Raw genomic sequence first — 24,700 nt, 5'->3', positions numbered from 1 at the left:
GCTGGGAGAACCGTCTGAGTGGAAGGCTTTATCCGGCAATTTCCTTTCTTTCCCTTGTTTCCTTGTGAGCTTCCCAAGTAGACGGGAATTTGTCCAGATGAATGGGTGACTCGATGCGAGCTGCCTGCTCCCCAAGCCCCCCGGCATGTGAGGGCAGCGCATCCTCCTGCCACCACCCAGGAAGAGCGTCCTCCGGCCTGGTGCCACTCCGTGGGCTGGTGCAGGGCAGGCAGCGCAGGAGCTGCTGTGCCACATGGATGTGAGGCTGCTCCGCACTCCCTGAGGAGGCAGATGAGACTTTAATGCAAGCAAAACAGTGGTTTCTAACCCTCCTGCAGATCACAAGGAGGAGGAAGGCTCTTTGCAGCCATACATCTTAGCAGAAGGTGCACGAAGTGCAGAAATACGTTTTGAAGGAAAACAAGTGCTTTCTTTTGGCATTTCCAAGAAATGCGTGCGCTTCATATTACCAACTGACAATCCACCCCCTCTCACTGTCTGCAAGCAGTTTGTGGTCTGCGGAAAGCTGGTGAACAGCTTGCTAAGAGCCTGCTGGTCAAACCTGCTTGGTTGTGTTCAGCCACGTGGCATATTCCTGTGGCCTTGGGGAGCAAACCCTGTGCTCTCCTCAGTCTGCAATGTTCCCTTCCAGTTTGCAGCTTTAGCAAACGCCCTTGCCAGCAAACATGTCCACTACAGTCATTGTGGAAGGGGAACAGAAAAAGGACATGGACAAAAAGGAGGTCTAAGAATGGGAGGAAGGGCTGTGGGACTGGCCCTGCTCTGACCAAAGCTCTGCTTTTACAACAGCTTTCCCCCAGAAATCAACAACCTGTTAGGGAGGTGGTTCAGTGCTCCCTTTGTCCTTCCTTCCCCTGGAAGCCGGAGGGCTCATTTTTGTGTTGATCCACTCTGAGCGGGAGACACAGCTTGGATTGCTCTCCTTTCCATTTTGATGTGCCAGCAAAGCTTCAAGCTGCCACTGGCAGATAGGGACGGCTCCGTACAGACTCCTCTCCCAGCCCCTCAGTGAAAGCTCCTGGTTCTTCTTCCTTCTCCCAACAATTCGTTGTTTCAGCACAGAAAAACATGTACTTATGTATCTGGAAAAGTCAGGCTGGGAATTCAAGCCATGTTTTCTGGGGAAAATTATCTCTTGTCCCTTTTTTAGAGAAAACCAAAGAAAAGCCTGCACAGCTTGGGAGAAGCAATGCTGCTGGTGCTCCTGATTGGGACACGTGCAGTGAAGGTATGTATATGAAGTTTATAACCATCCCAAAATGCCTCTGGTAAGATTCTGGCCTGACCATGTTGAAAAAGAGGTGGGACAGGTCCCTATTATCATACCGAGCATCCTGTTGCACCTATGAACATGCACCCGCAGCAGCAATATTTGTGCAGGGTGGAGACACCGAACTCCCAGACAGAGCTGAGACAAATGGCTGGAGACTACCGGACAAGAAAACACAGCTGGAAAGACAGATAGCCATCAAATTCTTCTTACTCCCTTCTCTGGCGCTTTGTTCTCTCTGCAAAATGTTGTCTAAGTTCCTAACACAGGCAGAGACTAGAAATGGAAAAAGTAAGTGGCCAGGCTGTGGTTATGTCCTATTTTCTTTCCCCAATAGGGGAGTATTGTATAACAGAATTCTGTTCAAGTATCAGTCTTATTCTTAAAATAGTTATTATTCTTCATACTGCATATGAAACAAGAGACATGTTTTGGTCTAGCATGCTTCTTGATAGCAGTTTTGAGTGAGCTTTTAAAAAAGTAATAAATAGAAAAATAAAATTAAATTATTCTAATTAAATTATTTTTAAATTAATTTAAACTAAATTATAAATAAAATGTAAAAGGAGATATGAACAATTCCCTTTTCATGTGTAATGTGGCAAAATAGACATATTTGGACACACAGATCCTTGAGCACGAAATCTTCCATCCTCTGTTCTCTGATAAATGAACCACAAAACTAGAAACAAAGACAGGTCTATTTTGAAGACAGTGACCAGATTCTAATATCAGGGGGAACGTAATGCTGTCGGAGTGCTATGTTATCCAGAGTCTGAATGAAATCCACTGGGAAACTGAGGATCTCTCTAAATGACATGTCCATGAACTGATGTAAGATCAGTAGTAGAAATATATATGTGTTTGAGTGCTCCTGTATCAAAACAAGGCCACTGTTTCAAGAAATCTAAAAGCCCTGATAGAAAAGAAATCTTGTTTGGTTGTACTTCAGGAAATTACAAGAACTCCATGTGTAAAGCCGAAAACTAAGCAGTAAAATTCCCAGATTAATCTTACTCATTTTCTTTCCCACCCCTTTTCTTTTTTTTTTTTTTTTTTTCCTCCCGGTATAGGAACAGAAATATTATCAAAAAACCATCCCTCACAGTGATTTCAATACTTTATGCAGTACTGGGAAAAGATATATAAACCTGAAAAAAAATGCTGGAGGCAAGAAACAAAGCAGCTTTGGAAGACAGTTGTTATTCATGGGCAGGTTGTGTAGCAGCGGCAATGCGCTTCATTCTCTGCAAGACAAAAGGTTTAAATAGTCCTTTCTCAAAATATATCACCAGTATAAAAGTCAAGATGTTGGATCTAATTCAGTTTTCATTCATTCTATCCCAGTTGAAACAACTTTTGGAAATTTAGTGTGAGAACGGTTTCCAAAAATAGGTATGAAGTTAAAGGATTGATGATGGAGAAGACAGCATCCATGGGAAAAAGGTCAGGTGGCCACAGTGCTCTCCCGTCTCTTCTGTGCTTCAGAAAACTTTGTCTGGTTTTCGCAGAGTTTTGAGGGAAAATGGAATTCTCTTGAATTATTCATTATGTTTTCTTTGGGTCACCTTTCCCTATATATTATGCCAGCAAAATAAACAAGTACAAGGAACTATAGCTTTGATTTTAGTATGGATATGTGTGAAATACACAGAGTCAGGAGTGCTATGATAACCATATGTACTGCTGTGTGTATGTCACACAGACAGATGACCATGAACAGGAAAACGCAATCAATCATGCTGGTGATTTCTTCCAAGCGCTCTGCCTCTCATGTGCCTACACCAGAAAACCATTGATGTGCACACATGTGTAAACAAAAGATGGCATACTTCTATTGCTTTTGTGGTGTTTTTTTTTTTTTTTCTAATCAATCTGTAACACAAGGGATAATGCTTGCTTCTCATTGTTTTAAGTGGCAATAATCCACTTGCTAAGTGGAAAAACTACAAGACGAAAGGTTTTAATTTAAAATCCCAACACAGAAAAGAGATTATTGTTGGAAAAAAAAAAAACACAAAACAAAACAAAAAAAACACATGATCAAAAAAAGACATGATCAAAAAATTGTGATATCCAATTATTATAAGAAAAAGCATTTTTTAAAGAAATAATTTGCTTGACAAAACAAGAGGCTAATAACAGTGGTCTTAACTCAGGTGTAATTTAGGCACAGCTTGTGTAAACTTCCCTGAAGAACTTTGCCAGGGTGTCCACCTGTGTCACTCCTTGCTAATTCAGGCAGCTACACCACATGGCTTGTGACGTGGAGCTCCAGGTGAAGTCACCAACTCACCCTCTGTAGTGGTTTAGCTTAAGATCCTGAAAAAAATTACCTGCCTAAGGAAACGCACAAATTCTAACAAACAGGACTAATCATGTATCTGAATGGTTCCAAGACAGGGATCTGCTTCAGCTGTCTCAAACTTACTTCCTGATGCATCAATCACCCACATGATGGTCCAAGTAAGCTGCATTAAACAAAAGCCATTGACGTATACCCTACAACCACTGCTAGAATACAATGGTCTTGAACCTAGTTTACTTGGCAAGCTACAGAAATTACTTGTTTTTCAGGCACTGTGAATACACTGTTTCTGGATCTGAGAGGCCATTCAGTTTGTTGGCACAACAGGATGGGAACTGTGGAGATCTGGGAGCACCAGTGGAGCGATGGTTACACAGATGTCCTAAGCAGGGCTGCTAAGTGGTTTAAATGAAACCAACATTGTGCCACATGAGAGATCAAACCATTACTTGTGACAATTCTCTTCCATCAGGGAAATAAGTGAAATTCTTTCCAGAGACCTCGAAGGAAAAGAAATCAGTGGGTCCCCTTGTAAGGCCTCCTTCCTTAATTTTGTTACTGGTTTCTGCGGTGGCTGGGCCTAGCTCTCTGGAGCAGTGCTTTGTTTCCCACATGCTAAGTTGCACTGACACAGGACAGGGCAGAGGGACCTTTGAGCAGCTCCACTGTTATTAAATGGCAGTGAAATTCCTTTAGTGGTCATGGGGTTAAGCAGTCAGTCAAAGTTAGGCTCTTTCTTGCTCAGGAGGGATCATCGAGCTGCAGCAAGCAACCTGTGGGTATAAGGCTGAGGTGTACAGGCATGGCAGCATTAGCAAGGTCAGTGGAGAAATGCATTTACCTACGGGTTGTGCACAGTTCTGTGCCCTGGGGGTATCTCACTGTGAGCTCTGTCCACCTCTGGCCCATCCCTGTGCACGCCAAGCAGCACTGTAACAGGGCCACAGCAGGAACATCTTGACTGATGCATGCAAGTACCATGCAAGTACCTCTCCTCAATTAAGCCTTCTTTCTTGCTCGTTTAGCTAGGTTTTCACAAATACACAATTACTTAAAAAACGAGTGGGCTTTGGGTGTAAAAAGGTAGAGTGCTGACTCTTTACCGTCTGGTGGCTCCTTAACTACAACCATACAGCACAGCACAAGTCCTCCGAGCGAAGAAGTGACTAATACGCTGCAGAGAGATCCCGAGCTGGTAGGAAGTAATATTAGCCTTCTGCTGTCTTCACTAGTTAACGTGATACGTAAATGAGTAACACATGATACGATTTGAAACCCTTGCTGTCTGTAGGAAACATAACCCAGGGTTAGTGCTTCGGAGGAGATGGTTTTCCTAATGAATATGTTCTTTGTTTGAGAGTGGCAGTGAAGTCCCAGTTTTCTTCTAGCATCTTGTGCAACACGTCCAATGCAACACTTGTTCCAGGGGATGGCAAATACTCGAAGTTTGAATGGGATCGGCTCCGTTAGCCTGAGTTTGTACTGCCACACCCTGACATCCACACTGCAAGGAGCCCTAACCCCTTCCTCGGCTGCTGGAAATGAGCTTTTCAGTGTGTCTCAAGCCAGTAAGAAAGCCCTGAGTCTGTTCATTTGTACTAACGCTAGAATTAGCATAGCAGATGTTTGAAAGCAAATTTAAAGCAGAAATTTCAAACAGAGGCATCACGAGTTAGGTTTCCCTATTAGATGGAGGTACGTAGGCAAGGGTGCTTTTTATCCCTGCTCAGTGTTTCTCAGCTCCTGTGGATTTCTGTGAAGACTGGGAAACTGTCAACATCTTTGCAAATCAGACCAGCAGTAAAGTACCGAGCAGAGGACGATACTTGATAGACATCAAGTTACCAAACTGCTTTATTTATGCTTTCTGCTGTGTGTCATCTCAGTGGAGTAAAAGCTACTGAACATTCAAGTAGCAAAGCTAGGAGGTTCTTACCACATCTTCCTGCTGACTCCCTGTTTGAATTTTTCATATACTAGCTGTCCATGTGCACAGTCTTCACATGCTTCTTTTCTGTGAGGCGTTTGGGGAGTGGCTTTTCTTATCAAACCTGGCAGAAGGAAGAGAGAAATGCCAAAAGACATAACACAGCTTCCTGTAGTGTCTACCTTGAGGAGGATAAACTCAATTTCATCCTGAATGAGCAAATTTTAAACAAATTTCAAATTTTCTGGTAGTTTTCTCCAGCAACTTAATCCTTAAAGTCATACTCAGGTAGTTGAGAGACAGAAACATACCACATATCCTGGGGGACCAGTCAAAATAGCAGATTTCTAATGATAAAATATTTCAGCAAGCTATTTCTATGAGAGCTTCAGAGCAAGAATTCTTTGTAAGGATATTTTTGTAACTCAATTAAAAATAAATAAAAGAAAACTGTAGACTGTGGAAAGAGGATTGTTGTTTGTATTTTATATATGAAAACTTAATTTCAAATTCATTTCAATCAGGTGTACTCCTGGGAAGTGTAATAACGATAATAGCACACACACATATATGTGCAATAGTAATAATAGCACATCCATGGATTCTCACGTGTGTTTCAATGTGCTGTGAAAACATCTGCTAGTACTCATCAAACTCCTTTGTGGTTGGTTGTCCCCATTTTACAGGTTGAAGAAATTAGACAAGCAGGTTAAAGGACTTGCCCAAGACCACACAGGGAATCAGATGACAGAGTACGTATTAGAATCATAATTTCCTGGCTCTACTTCCAATTACTTTGTGCCAAGGAAAAGGCTACTTTTTCTAATGTAACACCTTGATTATTTGACTTTCTCTCTCTCTCACCCTGCACCATCTCACCTAAAATATAGCCGAACAAAATTTTTCTCCTTTAATGCACACTTTTGTATTTAATCTGTGGTGCCAAACAGATCAAATAAATTCAGTCACCACTCCAGAAAGAGCAAGGAGAGTTTATTTAGCTGATGTGATGGCATAGGTAGATTATAAAAACTTTCCAGATTTTTGGCAGGGAGGCGACCTCCTAAGCCTTGAATAAACTTGCCTGTGTGGATCGGGCAGGTCTGCACCGCCTCCCAGGTAGGACAGGTGCAAAGCTGACAAAACCAGCACACTGAAACTACAGTACCTCACTGTGGATGTCATCTAAAACACACACCTCGATTCCTCATTTTTCTTTTCCTGCAGCTCTCCAGCTGAGCATGTCTCCATATCTCCATATCTGATTTTGGTGAAAGTAAAACGTTGCGATGGAAGAAGAAAAAATTCTCAATGCCCTCCGCAGATAAATCTCCAAAGATTTCTTTAGAGTATTTCTTTACGGTCCCCCTTTGTGCTGAGGAAAATTTTTCCCCTCATATTTTAAAGGCTATATTACATCATGTTCTTTAAGGGTTGGAGGGATTTGATGCTAATGAATCTTCAAGATCATTGTTATCTTTTTTTTTTTTTTTTTAATTACTTTTACCACAGGGAATTCAACTCACGTGACCAGAAACATTTGTAGATTCATTCCTGATCGCAATGGTGCAATCCATTTACCCTAATGAAAACAGCTCAACTGATTAGAGGAACACCTCTGAGGAGGCTGCAGAGATGACGTCTCTTGCACTGGATTAACCACATTGTACAATTACAGCAGGATCTGGAAAGCTTTCATTGAGTTATCTGTAGGTTAAACACATTAGCCTATTCTTAAGCTGCCTTAAACTCTCGTTACTGCTTTTCATCCAAATTACGAGCAGCCTTGACACAGCTTAGTGGTGAACATGGCACTCCTCCTTCTCATCTGCCTCTGCAGTTGTTCTCACATGAAAATGGGTTTCAGATAATGCAGAACTCTTTATTACTACGTTATTTTTGACTATGAAGGAAAACTGCATCCCTTCTATTAAATACAGATATATAGTATTGGTGTTGTGGTTTTTTTCTTTACATTTTGTTTTGTTTTAAACTAAACTTCCCAGCAATTTCTTACTTAAAAATAGATTACCGTCTTTTTAAAGTGTCACAAATACAGTGTAATATCAGATCACAAACACTGCAGGAACTTTTGCGTTGTTCTGTGGTGCTGAATAAAAATGGTGATTGAAAGTTACCACATAAGCTTAAGACAATTTTTCTGTGACCTGATGTGATGTTCCCGTGATGACAGCATGGTGTCCTTTGTCTGTGCTTGGTCCTGTGAGGCACTGCTTGGTGTGGCTATATGTGCTAGGACTTTCTCCCCCCCACATACCCAAAATCATCTGGGCACTTGGTCGGTGCCCACAAATGCACATGAAAACCAACAGCTGCTGCTCCCTCGAGTTAACTGGAGTTAAACTCAAGAACAGCTGTAGCAGCAGCAGAGTACACTAAAATGGAAGGGAGTATTTCCAACAGCCAACTCTCTCCAGGCTCTCTCTGTGGTCAATAGAGAGATGGATAGGGGAAAAGAGAGCCACATTGCCTTTCAGAGGAGGCAGCTGGGTGATGTCTGGACAAGCAGCCTCTGCAGACTGGTTTTGGAGCCAGAGATCACCCTGGAGTGAGGGTGATCCTCCTGAGGGCATGGGCTCCATGGACTGAGGTTGGTCACTGCTGCATGCAGACCAGCAAAGAAACTGCACATAAGTAACACACTGTAAGAAAAATGTGTATAATGGAGTGGATTAGCTTGGCAATACATGTTCAGCAGTGGAGAATTTCAGATTTTTATCTAAGTAAACAAATGTTTACTTATCTTCCGTGGTACCAGGTGGTAAGATGTCTCTTGCTATTCTGCTGCCGTATCATAATCCCCTATACAAATATCAAATGAATGCAGATCAAGCTGTTTTGGTTTCTAATCATGTTTTTTAAGAGAAGTTGCTGGGCATAATGGTCTGTTTATAGAATACTTTCACATTTTATACTTGCCAGAGGTGTACACAGGCAGCAGCAGGGGTATAGTTTGTCTAGATGCCAACTTTTCACAAAAGAAAAGCTTCATAAATCACTTCCCTGAACTGTCAGCGCTGTTAGCAACTCCCTCCGGCTTTGTACAGCCGAGGGGGTTATGTTGAGCACAGTACTCCTCTGCAGCCAGAGGAGCCCTGCGTTCGTTTATTTTTCTTTCCTAATTACCTATAGTGAGGGAAATCTGGTCCAAGCTGAGGAACCTTTTTAAAGCACATCAGATGATCAAAAAGCTGCAACGGGCCTCTTCAGTGCCTAACAACTAATTGTGCACAGTAGTCTGCATCTCTGCTAGAGCTGGCTTGGCATCACTTGCTCCTTCCTTAGCATCTCGGTAATGAGTGTGCCTTGCTGATTTAAAAAAAAAAAAAAGAAAAAGAAAAGTGTTTTTGAAAAAGAAACAGGGTGGGTGTCTGGACCCAAAGCCATATAGCTAATGCAGATGTATAGACAATGCACACAAAAGCTTCCCGGTGTCGGATGGGAAGAACGTGGGCCATAAATTCTCTGTCCTTAATGTGTAGCCACACAGATGGTTTTGATTACAGCAGATGTTGTGTGAAAATTAGCTTCAGCTTGTGGCTAAGTGGAGGAACATTTGTAGAAAAAGGTTCAGGAGGTGAAGGCTATTTTTAAGACTCCTGTACTTAAAACAAAATCTTTGTCTGTGGCATAGCTGACTCAAGGTGCAGATTGCACTCACAGAGAGGTAAGGAAAACATTTAGCTTTGCACAGCTGCCTTGCGGTGGGTTACTTGTAGATGTGGCATTTCCCAGAGCTTCTGCTTAGTGTTTTCATCTGCTTCAACCCATGGTTGTGCCACTCATCATGTGGCATGAAGAGTAAATGCTGCTGAATATATAAGGGCAAGGAAATGAACTGGAGCAAGAATGCTTGCCTTATCTTACATGCTGCTATTCGTTCCTGCACTGGTGTGCAAATGAAAGATGGTGTCAACTGGTCCTGTCTCCCAACACTCGTGGAGAAAGCCAGGAGAAGGTTCCTCCTGCAGGCACAGACAGGGGTGGCATCTGCACCCAGCTGATGACTGCATGCTAGATCTCCCCAGACCTATGAGGCCTGATTTAGGTGCACAAAGGTACTTGCATGCTCCAGGTGGCATCTGAGGGAGCTGGAGCCACCAGGAGCTCCACACACAGCTCTCCGAGGAGAAAGGGCAGGCACAGCGGTCCCCTCTCAGCAAAACATCTTTCAGCAGCTTTTTGTGTTCCCATATAGACTGATGCTCAGCACACATCTCTAGCTGTTGAAGGGAAGCCTGTTGAGCAGAGCGAAAAGCATTTCACAAGAGCTTTATCCACGCAGCATAGCCAGACTTCCATAAAACAGCCCAAAAAAACAGAAGTGGGGAGTTGCTATTTCATTCTTCAGAGAGCATCTTTTTGCAGACATCAAAGTTTAATTCTGCCTTATTTTACTCATTTCTACTTTCCCCAGGATCTTCTCCAGGATATGCAGACAGAGCTAGCTTCCATTTAAGATTTGGTATATATATGCAGATTTATACGGATTTATTTTCTGCTTTTTGAAACTCCCCGGTTAGCCAGTTCAAATTCACTGCACTTGAACATTTGCTTTCAATAAGAAAAAATGTTGATTAAATCAATGTCCTGGCCAAATCTAGTAAGTTTTTTCTGGCAATACCTTTAATGAGTCCCATTTATTAATTTTTTCCCCCTACCTTACTTGTGTAACAAATTTCCAGATATTAATGTCAAGAAAGGCAATATTTGGCCTGTCATATGAGAAAAGTAAAAACAAACCAGCACACTTCCTTTTGTAGTTCTGGACCTCATGCTCTCTTAATACCTATGAAAGGATCATTTTGTAAAGTATAAATTTGGAGCTAAGTGTTAAAGCATGCTGGTTTATATACGATTATGCACAAGCATGTATGTTCTTATATATACACATGCATATTGTAATGTGTACATTGTAATCAAGAGACCACTGACCCATGCAGTCTTTTTATTTTTGGCAAATCCTTTCTCACTCTTTTTTTTTTTTTCTCTCTCAGGGGACTGTTCTTTAATGCAATTATGCTAAATTGACGTTCTCCTTGTGGTGTTTAAAAAAAGAGTCATCATTTTTTGTGCTTTCATATAGTATGAGTCTGTATTTTTTGGCTTCAAATTAAAATGACTTTTGATTGTGTTTCTAAAATATTATGGCTAGATAAATTAATTATACCAGAAAATCCAGAAGAAGCAAACAATTAAAATAATAATAAACAAAAGCTGCCAGCTCAGTCCGGGCTCACGCATTACACTTTACAATTTTATTACTTCAAGTGGATGTGTAATTAAAGGGAGGTGGGCGAAGAGGACGCTGCTTATGGAAATACCCTTGAAGGTCAGTCAGGCACGGGTGTTGTTGGGACACGTGCAATTCCTTGGGAAGGCCAGGGCAGGGGAGATCTTGCCCTGCCAGGGGGAAGTGCCTAGTTTCAGCACCTCTGCTGGGCTCATGCAGGACGTGGGACGCCTTGGCACCGTGGCAGCATGAAGAGTGGCTCACGTTTTGCCACCTGAGCTCCGCCAGGACCACCCGCCGTGCCGAGAGCTGGAGGTCCGGTTTCTACCACGGCTCTGTCCTCAGCTTCCCAGGTACAGCCAACAGTGGTGTCAATTAGTTCCACTTCTGGTTCTCTTTCTGTTATATTTGCCTCCGTTAATGGAAACCGGCTATCAATTTATTTCTCGTTCTGTGGGCCACCAGCTGGTAACGATAGGATTCTTGTTTACTGCTGACCTTGGCTGGATGTGAAGGAGTGACTTAGACGTAAACGGTTCCATCTCCCATTCCCAGACCCTTGAGCCATTATTTCCTTCTGCCCTACCAAGCAACGCACTGTTTTTAATAAAATATATTGCCATTGCTTTGAATACTTATATGCTCGAGCCGTTTAAAAAATCTATTCGCAGTAGTCTGGTTAGGCAAAAATAGCCCAAAGACAGCACCCACTGCCAACGTTTTCTTTGGTAACTGCTACCGAAATTCCCCGTTTCATTCTATGGCTGAACTGCAAGATAGTTATTGCTTATTAATTGTAAGCGTGGTGCCATTAAGACTGCCAAGTAACAGTATAGCCAATATAACTCCTACTCACTTTATAAAGACAAACATTAAAGTCATCACTCACTTTGTGGCAAAAATGGGAAAAATGCAGGAGCATACCAGATGAGCCTCAGACGTTGTGCCCTCCAGCACTTGCCCCGAAATGCAGCTTTGTTGTAAATGCGGTCAGCTGCCACATCTACCCACTCACTGCGGATCCTGCAACGGAGGCAGCGGCCGCACATACATCTGAAGATACACGCAAAGCCATATCAGGGCCATCTTCTGTTGTGGACCAGACTGTAACAGTGTCATCGGTCACTCTGACCATTTTTTATCATGTTTTTCTTGAAATTTCCCCACTCTGTGGGAAATGGACATTTAGAGAACTTATTGCAATTGCAGATGAAACCAAATGTTGCACTGGAATTTCCTGCAGGACACAAAGTCCAGTTTTCAAGAGGCTCCAGGCAGTATGCAACACTACATGGTACTTAAAGGGGAACAGGCATGTTTCCTCAGGAACTCTTTTCCAGGGTATGGTAGCTGGACTATGGGGCCCTGGCAGATGGTAGCTCATCATTACGATGCCGGTTTGCAAAAACAGAGTAAACTGGAATATTTCCCCCACCCCACCCACAGATTTCCTGGAGAAGGATGGGGACTCTGTAGTGATTTACTGAGATTAGTTTTGTATTTAATAGGTGGGGAGACCAATTCAGATGTTTCAGGTGCTCTTCTGCGCAGCACACAGCACAACCTTTCTAGCAGGATGGTTAACAGACTGTTTAGCAGAATGCAGTGCAGAAACATATCCCAGTGCCTGCTCTGCCTTGGAAAAATGATTCTGCCTAGAAATAGGGCCTCAGGCTGGGGTTCAGGGCACTGAGACGAACCTTTCCTTTATCTGCATGCATTTTCACACATCCAACTTACCCAATCATTTTTCAGCCTAAAACGTTTTCTGCTCTATACCATATTAATTAAACGAAACACTTTTTTTTCCTCATTTATCTCATTATAAACTTTCACAAAATGACCGCCAGTGAATTGCAACTCATACGTTGTTTGTTCTTTGGCACATACTTCCTTTAAGTTTCAGCAAAACCTCCGTACGTACATTACCAGTATACCCACAGGCATGAATCACCACTAATACTTGCTCAGGGGAAGGAGTTTATGGGGTCCCAGCTGTACAGGGCTTGATGTGAAGACGCAAGGTCTTGTTTTTGTGGAGCCACCTGCAAATTTCCCAACCCAAAGGGCCGCCTTTGCTCATCAAGGCAATAAAATACACTCTTGTTCTTGCTGATGTGAGGAGTTTTGGGAATTGCAGTCCCAATGACCTAATGGGCTGTGGTAGAGAGAGAACAATGCTATCATTGGCATCCCCTGCAGTGAGTGCGGTGAGAGTGTGTCTGCTGACTCCACGTGAGCCAGGCATTGGAACAAGCCCCTGGGACAGGAGATCTTCCTCATGCAGAAGATCTTCCTTTCTGAACAGAAAGGGTGGTTAGGCATTGGAATGGACTGCCCAGGGACGTGGTGGAGTCACCATCCCTGCTGTTATTTAAGAGATGTGTCGATGTGGCACTTAGGGACATGGTGTAGAGGTGGACTTGGTAGTGCTAGGTTGAAGGTTGGGCTAATATTAAGGGTCTTTTCCAACTTAAATTATTCTGTGAGTCTACAATTCAAATAGATAAAGCTCAATATTTTACCTGACAGTGCTTGAGCTGAAAATGAATCCAGAGCATCTACCCCTAAAATGTGGAGATGTGGGGTTGGAGATGCGTGGTTGAAGTGGTGCAGCTGGTTCCTCCAAATCCCCTAGGAGGAGGCATGGAGAGCTGGAAGCGGTCACTTCCATCCTTCTGCTCTTCTCTTCCCTTGGCACTGAGCTGCGCCATAATGCTTCTCTGCTAGCACAAAAGGCTGTAAAAAAAGTCTCTAAAAAGGGCAACTGAGAAATTCCCTGGACTTGGGGGACACTGATGTCTAAATGCCAGCGTTAGCCCAACAGGAACCCTGTGCACATAAATGGCTCCTCAGTAGACTGGTGCAGTGGGCTGCTTTGCTTGGACAGGCAAGGATCTGTGTTATACCACTGGTAAAATGGGATCCACAGTTGGTTTTTAAAACACATTTAATAACATGCTACATGATGAGAAAGTAACAGTTATGTGAAATATTCAGCTTGCCAGTACTAAATGAATACTTCCACTAGGCTTTAATAACGTTCTATGGGACAATAACACCACAGCTGCCTTTTCAAAGTGTTGATAAAAAAAAATAAAAAAATAAAAGGCAAGCAAAGACCATAAATTGTCATTGACCCGCATTAAGTGTTGCTGTTCTAGAAGCAGCCCATGGGCTTGCTCCTCCTTTTCTGCAGCCCACTGATGGGCTGAAATTCAGAAATTGCCTTCCAACCACCTACAAGCCCCAAAACAGGGGAAACACTGGTGCGGCCAAGCACTGGCTCCACAAGCTCACCACGTACATGCCAAAGGAGCCTCAGAGGGAAAATAAGCGGCTTGCACAGAAAATGGTCCAGTTGCAATTATTCTGCTGCACTGGATGGAGAAATCTGGGACGCTTTGTAGCAGACAGTCTCTCTGGGGCAGGGCTGCTCCTCCTGGGGACAAGCCTACAAAGCCCCCTTGTGCCCTAAGTGCTTGAGCAGGGATACAGCTGAGCATCTGCTGACACAGGCCACCTCTCCAGAGGCATCGACTTCAGTTAGTTTTGAAAGGTTCTTCAGCACAAGCATAAGGCTTTTTAAAATATGGGCCATGTATAAATATTTGTATGGAACTGTGCAAGGGGTATAATAAAAGCCTTTTTTTCAGTGGGTATCTGAAAATGAATCTGAAGTTCATGTAGTTTGCAAGCCCCATCCATGTTAAATATTTTTGACCTTTTTTCTGTGTACAAAGACTCCTTCTAAGATGGGCTATTAAAAATAAGAGAGACTAGTGACACAAACATGCTATTTTAAAAGACAAATCCTGATTAAATAAGTGGAAGAAAATTCTGAATCCGGCTCCCTAAGCAAAGGAAAGTGGTGATGTACTCACAGTATAGTTTGTGCTGCTATTGCCATATCCAAAATAGAAGGTTCCTCTTCATCAAATCCATTAAAGCTGGGCCCATTTGCTTAATGAATCTTGTCTGCTGCCTAGGTAAGAAAAAGCAGATGGGAAGAGCTCTTGAGGAAGCACTCAATGGAGCTCAGCAGGGACTAATAAAATTTCTACAGAGGTGGCAGTGTTTGTGGGGAGACAGAAAACTAAATTTTAGAAAAATACATCCTTGCAAATTTTGTCTCAGTTGTATCCTTAGGTCATCAAGGCCAAAGCAATCTTAGGGGGCTTAGCTGTAAAGCGTTACATATACTCATGAAGCATCCAAGTATAAAATTACATAAAATGACTTCAAAGACACACGTTAAATTTGTTCTCCATTTTGGATTAATGTGTATAAAACCTTTGCACTTCAGTCTTTATCCCATCCTGTGGCTCTCTTCCAGACATGGAGAGAGGGGGGAGAGGGAAGATGAAGTGGACATCACTGGAGGATGTTCTCTTGTAGTCAGCCTCATCCTTAAAGGAGAGAGGTACCTTCAAGGACTCCAGTGGAGAAATGTGGTTTATGAACCTCCATGAGGATTTGGTTTGTTTAACGTGCTAGCATGATGTTGAAATAATTAGAGGATTCTGCAAGAATTTTCCTGGTGTGAGATGTCAACAAAATTGATCTTATTTTGAGCATTCCACTGTTATCATTTTCCACTGTGGATGATGAGAAACTCTTGTGAAATTATCTGCTGCTCAAGAGAGCTTCTCTTTCACAATCCTTTCATCAAACAAAACAAAATATTTGGACTCTGACTTTTTTTTTCTTTTTTTTCTTTTTCTTTTTCCACAAGGCATCTCTGGCGTACGAAAGTGTGCTGGTTGTGACACCAGCCCCACTGCTCCCCCAGGGACTCAGCCTCCTAACTCCAGATTATGGCAGACACCTCTGAATGGCATTACCATTCTGAGAAGTGCAGTGAGACTGCTCTTCACCCCTACTGTGAGGTGGCAGTTATACTTCAAAAGCACTTTGGTGTGCCTCTCCCTCACAAGAAAAGCATAACTCAGAAGTGACAGAAGGGATGTTGCAGAGAAGTTGTTCATCGCTCATTAACGTCTCAGCTGTGGTGGGTGCAATGATAGTGAGAAATGCCAGCTGTTGTGGGGTTTAATGGTAGTTCTTCCATGGACAGTTAATTGTACTAAGTCATATCATAAGCGTTTTCTGACAAGCAACTCTTTATCACAAAGCTAAGACTTTTAAGTGAATGTTTAAGTCACTTCATAACCATTTTCAGGATGATACCAAAAAGTGGAATATGCATCTGGAAATGTTATTCTTGCACATTAAAACTCTACAGAGTGTGCGGTTAACGTACAAACCCCAACAAAGATGCATTCAGGTTAAGGACTCGTCCAAGAGTCACTGAAGTCAGATATGCAGTGCTTGGGGATATGTTGGGAAATTATATTTACATTCACTGACTGTCACTAATTTCTAAAATGTGCTGTCCTCTTTTTTCCCTTGTGGTCACAACATTTCAGAAACAAGTGTGAAACAACAGATAATTACATTTTGCCACTAAAAGACTAAAATTCTGTCTTAGCAATCATGGCTAATCAGAATTTTGGCCTGGAAGGCTGGAGAGGATGGGAGATAAACACTCGCAGAGACATTCATTTCTGAGCATGAGAAGGGACAGACCCTGAGGCTAGTGGAAATGCTTCGAGTCACACGGGGAATGTTATTTGGATCCCATCGCACACCTCACTTCTCTCTGTGCAGTGGGACTATAGGTGACAACAGTGATTGGTGTGGGTTGGAGGCTTGTGAAAGTCTCCCACCTTTACCTGCATTGCCACGTGGGGAGGAGGAGGTTCACACCTGGACAGGGTACACAAATTGAGGGTGCAGCAGCAGAGCTGTAGATGGAGGCTTGCTTGCAAACTGCTGCGGCTGGAGAAGATGCAGGATCTGTCTGTGCTGATGGTGGCCCCACAAAGGTTTTCTTGCACTTTCACTCATGAGGCATCCATCACTGTGACCTGAGACAGCAACGGAAGTCCCAGTCTGAGGAATCATGGGTTGCTTCCTCTTTGCTGGCCGATCTGGAGACCTCCCGGACTGCCTAGAGGCAGGCTGGTGTTTGGAGTAGCAAGAAGAAGAGAAGAATGAGTCACATCTGTCAGTCAGTAATAACAGACAAAGTGCTTTTATCCACGATTTGTTCAAGAATTGCAGTGAAAGTATAGACAAATAACTGACTTCTAATAACTAAATGCTACAAGCTAAAATAAAATACAAATTTGAAGGGGTGATTTGCACTTAATTTCCCTGCAAGTAACATGCTATATAACATTGCTTGAAGGCCTTGTATATGACTGAATTTTATTCTAACTGTAATATGTAAGGCACGATTTAGTGCCTGGCTTACAAGAACTAATAAGCATCTAAAGAAAGCTATCTTAAAATGTCAATATGAGCCTGGCTGAACAGAAATTACTTGTCTGTAGCCATCTGTTACGCACTAGAGTTAAACAGACACAAGTGCTTTTTCCTGGAAGCCATCTGCACAAATATTGATTGAGTAATTTCATAAAATTTCGATTTAGTAATTTACCAGTTGACGAGGTGATAGTGCATAGCATAGGTCTGAGTTCCCTGGCATTTCTACTGCAGCTAAAACAACATTGATGTGCATTTCTTTTGCCATTAGCATTATTGCAAAAGGAGACACTGGAATGAAATCCAACATAACCTATTGAGAGAGTCTGTAAAATATTTTCCTATTAACATCAGAATAAAAAAATAATGTGGTATTCCAGAAAATTGAATGGCACTTACATTCCATAATCTTCATCAGATCAGCCTGCATGGGGTTTTGTTTTTCCTTTGCCTGGTTTGAGGCTATATTTATATTAATTCCATCCAGTTCTATTTTAATTAGCTTAAAATCCTAGGGACTCGAGGTCATCACTGTGTTTAAAAGACTGGGTTTCAGCAGCCTTCATCAGTGGCTTTTTCATCCCCAAAATATTTAAGAGTGGCGAGCTTCTTTTCATTTTCCCTCCCTCCAGACACTGACCCTGCCATGGTGATGAATGCCTTGGTGACCCCCAGTGATCAGAGGGCTGCCCACAGCAAACCACTGCTGGGGTTTCCTGCCAGAGCAGCTGCAGAGCTTGCACCCACAACATTTTCCAGTTTAATCCCTTAGAGCCTCAAAGGAGCACCACCTCTCCAGGGGAGTATTGGAGATATTTTTTGTTCCACCCTCTTGTCACTGGTTCTTGCCTGAATCCCATGAGACCGGAGTGATTAGAAAATGGATTTCAACGAAGAGTAGAAGACATTTAGGGCTCCATAACATCACACCCCATTAGACACCAAGACAGATGCTGAGGCAGGCACAGAGAGGCAGCATTCCCCCCTCCACCAAGAGCCAGAGTTCAACAGAAATGGTCCCATCCACGCTGCTGCTCCTGCACTTCAGCATCTCCCCATCCTCTCGCTGCATTTTGGAAAGATATAGTTCTCACCCATGGTTGCATGGTGTACTTGAAACCCAGCTAGACACCTGCAAACCTTCCCTAGGTATTGGCACCCCGAGACTTCTTTGGCTCAGTCTGTAGTGTTAGGAGATGGGGATATGTCAGCCTCGCAGCTGCAGTGGGAAAGCAGGGGTTTGCTTTGCAGCACTGCTTTCCTGGTCAGAGTGCTTGGGGTCTGAAGTCCTGAATACTGACCAAAAAAAACCCACGTGAAATCTTCAGGAACAAAATTTCAGAGAGGTATGAAACCCCAAGCAGAGGAGGCAGAGGGGAGGCCTGTAAAAGCTCACTGCCCAGAGGGGTGGGATCAACTCCCTTCTCTGTGGGACACAAAAGAGCAGGCTGTCACTTCAGCAGCAGCGACTTAGGCTATTCACTAAGGAAAGTATTTTAACAGAAAGGGTAAAGAGTCATGCAATAAACTGCTCAGGAAACTTTTTTAGGCCCCAGTGCCAGAGAGTTTAGAGGAAAGCCAGGTGAACAAAAACACATCAGTTACAGGTGATCCTGCCTGGGATGGGGAAAGGGCCTCCAGAGGCCTTTTCCAGCCCTCCTCCCAGAGGATTTTCATTGCTGTATGTAACCCCACTGTGTCTGAGCCTGCAACCCATCTTGCACAGCAATAGAAACACACATTATTTTGTCACCATTAGACCTCTGCACGAGGGACGTGCTCTCTGCCAAGCCATCAGAGATGGACACGGCCTCTGGCTTGTGAAATATCCATGAATGCATATGTTTATCTATGTAGTTTGGTTGTAAGACAGTCTTCCAGCTTAAAGCTCCCAAATGGTTCACAAAGGAAACCTCTTAAAGTATAAAGTGGAAAAAAAAATAATCTGCATTCACATGCTATGACTCTTAGACTCTCAGCTGGAATAGCACTGATTTTTTAGATTGTAAGGTATAAAGTTTATTATGCTTATGCCACACTGTGACTTTGTTTAATAGGAAATAAAATGATGTGAGGAATAAAGTGGGGGGAAAAAACACCAAAAGATAAATTCGAGTGAAGGCTTGGGAAAACACTGTCATTTTGTGAATTACTCCAGTGGCACGCTCAGAGCAGAATCCTAGCTGACTGTGAGAAACAGAATCTGCTCTTTATACACACACCAGAGGAAGCTGAAATCTGACCTCTGCTCAGACCTATTTCACTATTTGCCTTCTTTTGGAATTTCAGATTAGCCAAATGTTATCTGTTGAACAATGCTCCTGTGTCAGCCCCCAGACCTGGGGACCTGAATGGAGCTTCTCAGAATAGGGAAGAATGAGGAGCTTATTTTGAGGAGAAGTGAGCTGTTCTGAGGACAAACATCCACCCAAATTGAATTAGCTCTTAACCTAGACATAGAACCGCACAGTTCTTAGCTGAAATGCAATCCTGGAGTCATTAGCGATCACATTCATTTCCCGCAAACCCTTCCTGATGCTGCAGAACATTTTCTCAGAATGAACTTGGAGCTCCAGGGGTTCAGCAGCAGCACCAGGAATAGGAGGTTTGGGGAGGAAACCTGAACTCCTGGGGTCTGAGTCCCAGGGAGCACATGAGGACGTGGTATAATTAACCATAATATGAAGCAGAAACCCAGCTGCCCAGAGCGAAACCTTCCGGGTCCTCCTTATCCCAGGAGCCCCATGCAGGGCCCAAAGGCAGCTTTTCCAAACTTGTAGAGCCCTTCTTCTAGGACCAGAGTCCCATTTCCACTTACAATTAGAGCATTACACTGTTCTTCAGGAGAACTATTTTAATCCCTGTGTCTTGGTTCAGTGATGCTCTAAATTTATATCGCTAACAACTGTATTTCTATACACTGAAAAATAAAACGATAAACATCTGAGGTCCACCACACCATGAGAAGGTAAATGCTCAGCTACACTGCTTGACTAAAATATTTCACATAATGCATTTTCACTAAATATTTGTAAATGGAAACATACGACTGCTATTTTTTGGGGGGTTAGTAGGTGTAGTGAAACGTTCCATTAACCTACCTTTGCAGGTTTCTTTTCAGGAAATCTGTCTAGATGATTGCATTAAAAAGGCTTTCTCTTTAGTTAAAGTTACAAGAGAAAAAAAAAAAAACACAATTACATGTATCATCATAAAAAAATTAATAGATATCAAAACCAGCCCATTTTGTGGTAATAACCTCAAAATGTGATCCAAATGACACTAATCAAGCAACACTGAGTCTTGATTAAATTACGTATTCAGTCCATATCATATGCCTAATATTAGCGAAGAGCAAGCACGGAGAAAGGACAGTGTCTTATTTCCAAGAAGACAAATAAAAAACACAGATGACAAGGATACGAATTTTGTTCTCATTAGCTCATCTTTCATCTTTTGTGACATCGCACCCTTGAAACACACAGAGTTACCACCAGAAGAGCCAGACCATCAGGATTTCCAGCCAAACACAGGGCGCTTGGGAGTACATAAAATCAGAGGGTAGTGTAAAATTTGTGCAGTTATCCTGGAGACAGACCAAGATCAGGAAGGCAACCAGGACCCTCAACAGCCTTTGGTCAATTGTAACCAGCACTGATGGCACAACCTGAGAGGTGGTCTGCTGGCAGTGGAAGTGGAACTGAGACACGTTCTCATTTCACCCGAACGGTTAAATGCCAGCAGTCGCTTACCTAGCTGTTACAGAGTCACAGACTGTTTACAGTTGATATGGACCTCTGGGTCCATCTGGCCCAACCCCAGCAGGGCCATCCAGAGCAGGGTGCCCAAGACATGTCTAGGTGGCTTCTGAAGGTCTCCAAGGAGGACACTCCACAGCCTCTCTGGGCAGCCTGCGCCAGGGCTCCAGTTACTGAGTGAGCAGCTTAAGGTGCATTTTCCAGCAATCCAAGGTGAACCTGATTTCACAAGAAATAGTGTTTTGGAAAAGCATGTAAACAATAGGACTCAAAATCTGTGGCATTTTGCTGATGGCTTGTCCTGTTTAGCATGCGGAAACGTCAGGTTTGGGACCATGTACTCGGCTGTGCATTTCCAGACCCTGGTAGATGTTCACAGCCCTTGAAGGACATGCAATAATAAACCATGGTGAGCACTGCTCCGAGATGTTGGTTTTCTCCAAGCTCACCCTTCCCCGCTTCCTCTCCAGTGAGAAGGATATTTTTGGATGCCAGAGTGCTCAAGAGGAAGATCACTGACTTACACAACCACTCCAGCAGGGCTTACAAAGCCTTACTCCCACTTGTATTAATGCAGCTGTGGTCCCTCCACGTCAAAGCCTCCTTCAGCACCCTGTGATTCTTCTGTGTCCTGTGGAGACCCCCACCAGCCGCCCATGCTTCCAGTGCCCCTCCAGAAGAGCTCACCTGGTACTCCAGGGACATGTCTGCTGGTCCGTGGTGCAGCCGTGTGTTCGTCCCTTTCATCCAGTAATAAGTACTTGCTTGTCACAGAGGAGTCCACCTCTGATCAGAGGGGTTTTTTTGCATGCAAGGAACATTGAATCAACAAAGCAGTAGCTAAAGGCAACTCTCTAATAACTACCATAACTGCCTTTTAACAGGCCTCAAGTCACCAGGGAACATGGGCTAATTTGCTGTAATTCATTTAATATGTTTAGTCTGAGCAACATAATTTCAGCCCGGTAGATGTCTGAGAAATCCCTCATCAGCGTTAACTGGGAGTGGGATAGGGCAGCCCTGAGGTGCCCTGGCTGGGGGCTGCGATGCTTTGCTGGCTTCCCCTGCTGTGGGGCAGCGCTGGGGGACCCGTGGATGGCTGTGCCCCAGGCCCCTTCCTCACCTGCACTGAAAGTCAGTGGCAACTTCCAGGCAAGCAGGCCAGATCGCTGGAGGTCTTACAGACCCTATAGGGGGTCCGTGCAAGCCATGCACTGATGTGCACACGAGTGCTTGCTGCTTGTCATCTCCCTCTGCACATAGTGGATGCTGGCTTCACGTGCTGCTGTCGCTGCTTCTGGGCAGCCAGGAGGATCTGGACCCCAGGAGTGGGGAATTTCCTTCTGCAGAGACAGATGAGTTAAGACAGATACAAGATACCGTATCCCTGTCTAATTTATTTTGAAGTATGTACATTCCTGAACAAGGATATTAGATGGCAAAAGCAATGAGTGCTTAATAGCTCACAGATGATGCACACACACACTTCTCGGACCTCAACAGACAGCTGTAGCCCAGTCCCCAGCTTATGCCCCTCACTCTTTCCTCTCCTCAAACATTGCTCCAAGTGTGTAAAGATGCTAAATCTTACAGCCATTCCACACTCCCCATGGCCTTGGCAACTTTGCAACATGAAATGAAACCCATCTGAAGTATGAAGCATCAGCAAAGCTTTTTTTTTTTTTTTTTTATTTTTCCTAATTCTAAGGCTCAGATGTCTGTTGACAGCAGATGGTCAAGTTATAAGGCATCAGTTGTCTCTATCAGTTAAATGAACATACTTCTGGGTGGGATCAAAAATTAACTATTACTACTTTTGTAGCTATTACTTTGGGTACATCACATAGAGCCAGACCTTATTCTTTGTGCCTCAGACATACAAAATTGCAAGCAAAGAGAGCCCAATCCCAGAGTTTTACCTGCACAGGATTTACAGAACCAGGGAGGTTTTGAAACATTTCTATCATCTTATAAAGCAACCCAAGGCCTGATTTGATAAGTATTTACATTGGTTTGACATGTGCTTACCTCCGCTGAATTCAGTGATGCCCTTTCATTAATTCCAGCCTTGCTGGGAGAGCTCAGCACAGCCCATAGGTCTGCAGGCACACATGTAAATCTGACAGGCAGTATGTAAGCATGCCAAGGCTTTTCACAACAGCAATCACGAAGTCTACAAGCAATCAGGACCCCATTCAAACACACAGTGCCGATGGTTAGCTCGCTTACAGATGCCTGGTAACATCGAACAGAGCACTACAGCTGCCTCCTCAAGAGTGGTCGCAATGCATGGCTACAATCCTTCCTTGGACGTCCACCCAGCATAGAGGAATCCACTCTTCCCGTTCTCCAGAAGACCCAGTAGGTTTCCCACAGCTCCCAGGTGTATGACTTTGGTGTTAAGGAACATACTCAAGCCTCTCCTCAGCTCTATTCGTGACTTCTGGGAGACCAACTCTGCTAACACAAAGAAACAACCTTTCCCTCTCAACATGCTGGGAGGGAAATCACTTATAATGATCACTTGAATTATGCCTCATATAGCATGCAACCCTTATTCTTGGTCTGCAAAAGTGGTAGACCAATAATACCTCTAGAAAATAAAACCATCCAAAACCTCAAAACTAGGTCCTACTGACACTCATCAGGCTGACGGGGTTGTGCATTAAAAACAAACAAACCAACCAACCCACGACCACTGAAAGTTGTAGTGAGATACAAAGAGAATTGTAAAATAGCGTCTCCAGACAGCTGTACTTCATGTCACTCCCCACTACAGCAATTAACCTACCTTTTTTTTTAAAAAAAAAAAAAAAGAAAAAAGAAAAAAAAGCTGTGTCACATGAGGTGTAAACAGTTTTAAACCCTTCAGCAATGCCTCCAGAAGGGCCAGTTTGCCCTCCCCTTTCAGCACCCCTTTCAAGCTTTGGATTTGATTCTTGAAAAACATCTCCACTCCTGGCATCCTTTGCTGCCAGCAGAACTCCAAGAGAACTCCAGGGGAAATCCAAATTTCAGCCACAAGTATGCCCTATTTTTTCCTCTCTTCTTTTTCTTCTCCCTCTTCTGTCAGAGTACCTTCTGAGAGGACACCTGGAGTATTTTCACAGCAGACATTTCAAAAGTTTGAAAAATCAGCTGTTTTGCTCAGAGCGTTCAATGGTTAGTGGGGAAAGGGTCTGTTCAGCAACATTTTGTAGTAGCTGATTTTATTCTGAGCCTGGATATAATTAGTTTTATAGGAAGAATATACATGGTTCACACGCTTTCAGCATCTTTGTAAGCCTCATTCGTAGCCTATAAAGAAATAAAAATCTCACAAGAAGTCTCTGTGCACTTTTCCATCAAGAACCAGAGATCAATACTTCCATTTCCATCCCGATTTCTACCAAAAGTATGTTTTGAAAGGGTGAGATTTGCCATCCTTAGTGAGCAAAAAATTAAGCTATTAAAAAGATATCTACCACTCTTTGCTTCAGAAAAAGTAGGCAAGGCATGAAATATTTTTCCGTGGTCATTCTTTTGATTCAGAATTCACTCTGGACATGAACTGTATGTGAGAAGTGCACACCAATTAATACAGAGACCGTGGGCTGTGTTTTCAGCCAGTCTCCACCACTGCCACCTGAAAACTGCTTCTGGGTGCAAAGCTCACAGACCCAAATGCACAAGTCTGGGAAGGATGCTTCAGAAAGCCAGAAAGCGAGCAAATGGGGGTCTGCAGGCAGAGGTTTTCTGGGTCAAAGCATAAAACTGTGTGGCTGGAAATTTGACCAGGAAAAAGCAGTATCATCACCAACCTTGAAATACAATAGTAAGAGTCTGACACTGT

General features: G+C 43.3%; 1 protein-coding gene and 1 long non-coding RNA gene across 7 annotated transcripts in view; one reads left to right on the top strand and one right to left on the bottom strand.

The window, feature by feature from the left end:
* Positions 1–24,700, top strand: part of LOC308194001 (uncharacterized protein) — a 143,520-nt gene that overhangs the window by 94,609 nt on the left and 24,211 nt on the right. For 2 of the 4 annotated variants that reach the window (XR_013950164.1, XR_013950165.1), the window contains exons 6-7: positions 6,213–6,278; positions 7,039–7,177. Coding sequence is in view for 1 of the 4 variants with exons in the window: in XM_080589269.1 (XP_080445395.1) it covers positions 1,172–1,249 (78 nt within the window). In the remaining 3 variants the exon portion in view is untranslated. Of the gene's footprint in view, positions 1–1,171; positions 1,250–6,212; positions 6,280–7,038; positions 7,178–24,700 lie in introns of those variants that run through there. The other 2 variants (XR_013950166.1, XM_080589269.1) reach the window with 2 other exon arrangements.
* Positions 2,215–24,700, bottom strand: part of LOC308194002 — a 34,445-nt gene continuing 11,959 nt past the window's right edge. Inside the window, exons 5-9 of one of the 3 annotated variants that reach the window (XR_013950171.1) lie at positions 20,863–23,325; positions 20,212–20,236; positions 16,516–16,804; positions 6,725–14,765; positions 2,215–5,650 (exon numbers count right to left, since the gene is read on the bottom strand). This is a non-coding gene — a long non-coding RNA (uncharacterized lncRNA). Of the gene's footprint in view, positions 5,651–6,724; positions 14,766–16,515; positions 16,805–20,211; positions 20,237–20,862; positions 23,326–24,700 lie in introns of those variants that run through there. The other 2 variants (XR_013950172.1, XR_013950173.1) reach the window with 2 other exon arrangements.

This window comes from Anser brachyrhynchus (genome assembly GCF_964034855.1).
Source record: "Anser brachyrhynchus genome assembly, chromosome: 4".
Classification (NCBI taxonomy): Eukaryota; Metazoa; Chordata; class Aves; order Anseriformes; family Anatidae; genus Anser; species Anser brachyrhynchus.
The sequence above is the reverse complement of the archived record's forward strand: the minus strand, read 5'-3'. Positions and strand labels throughout refer to the sequence as shown.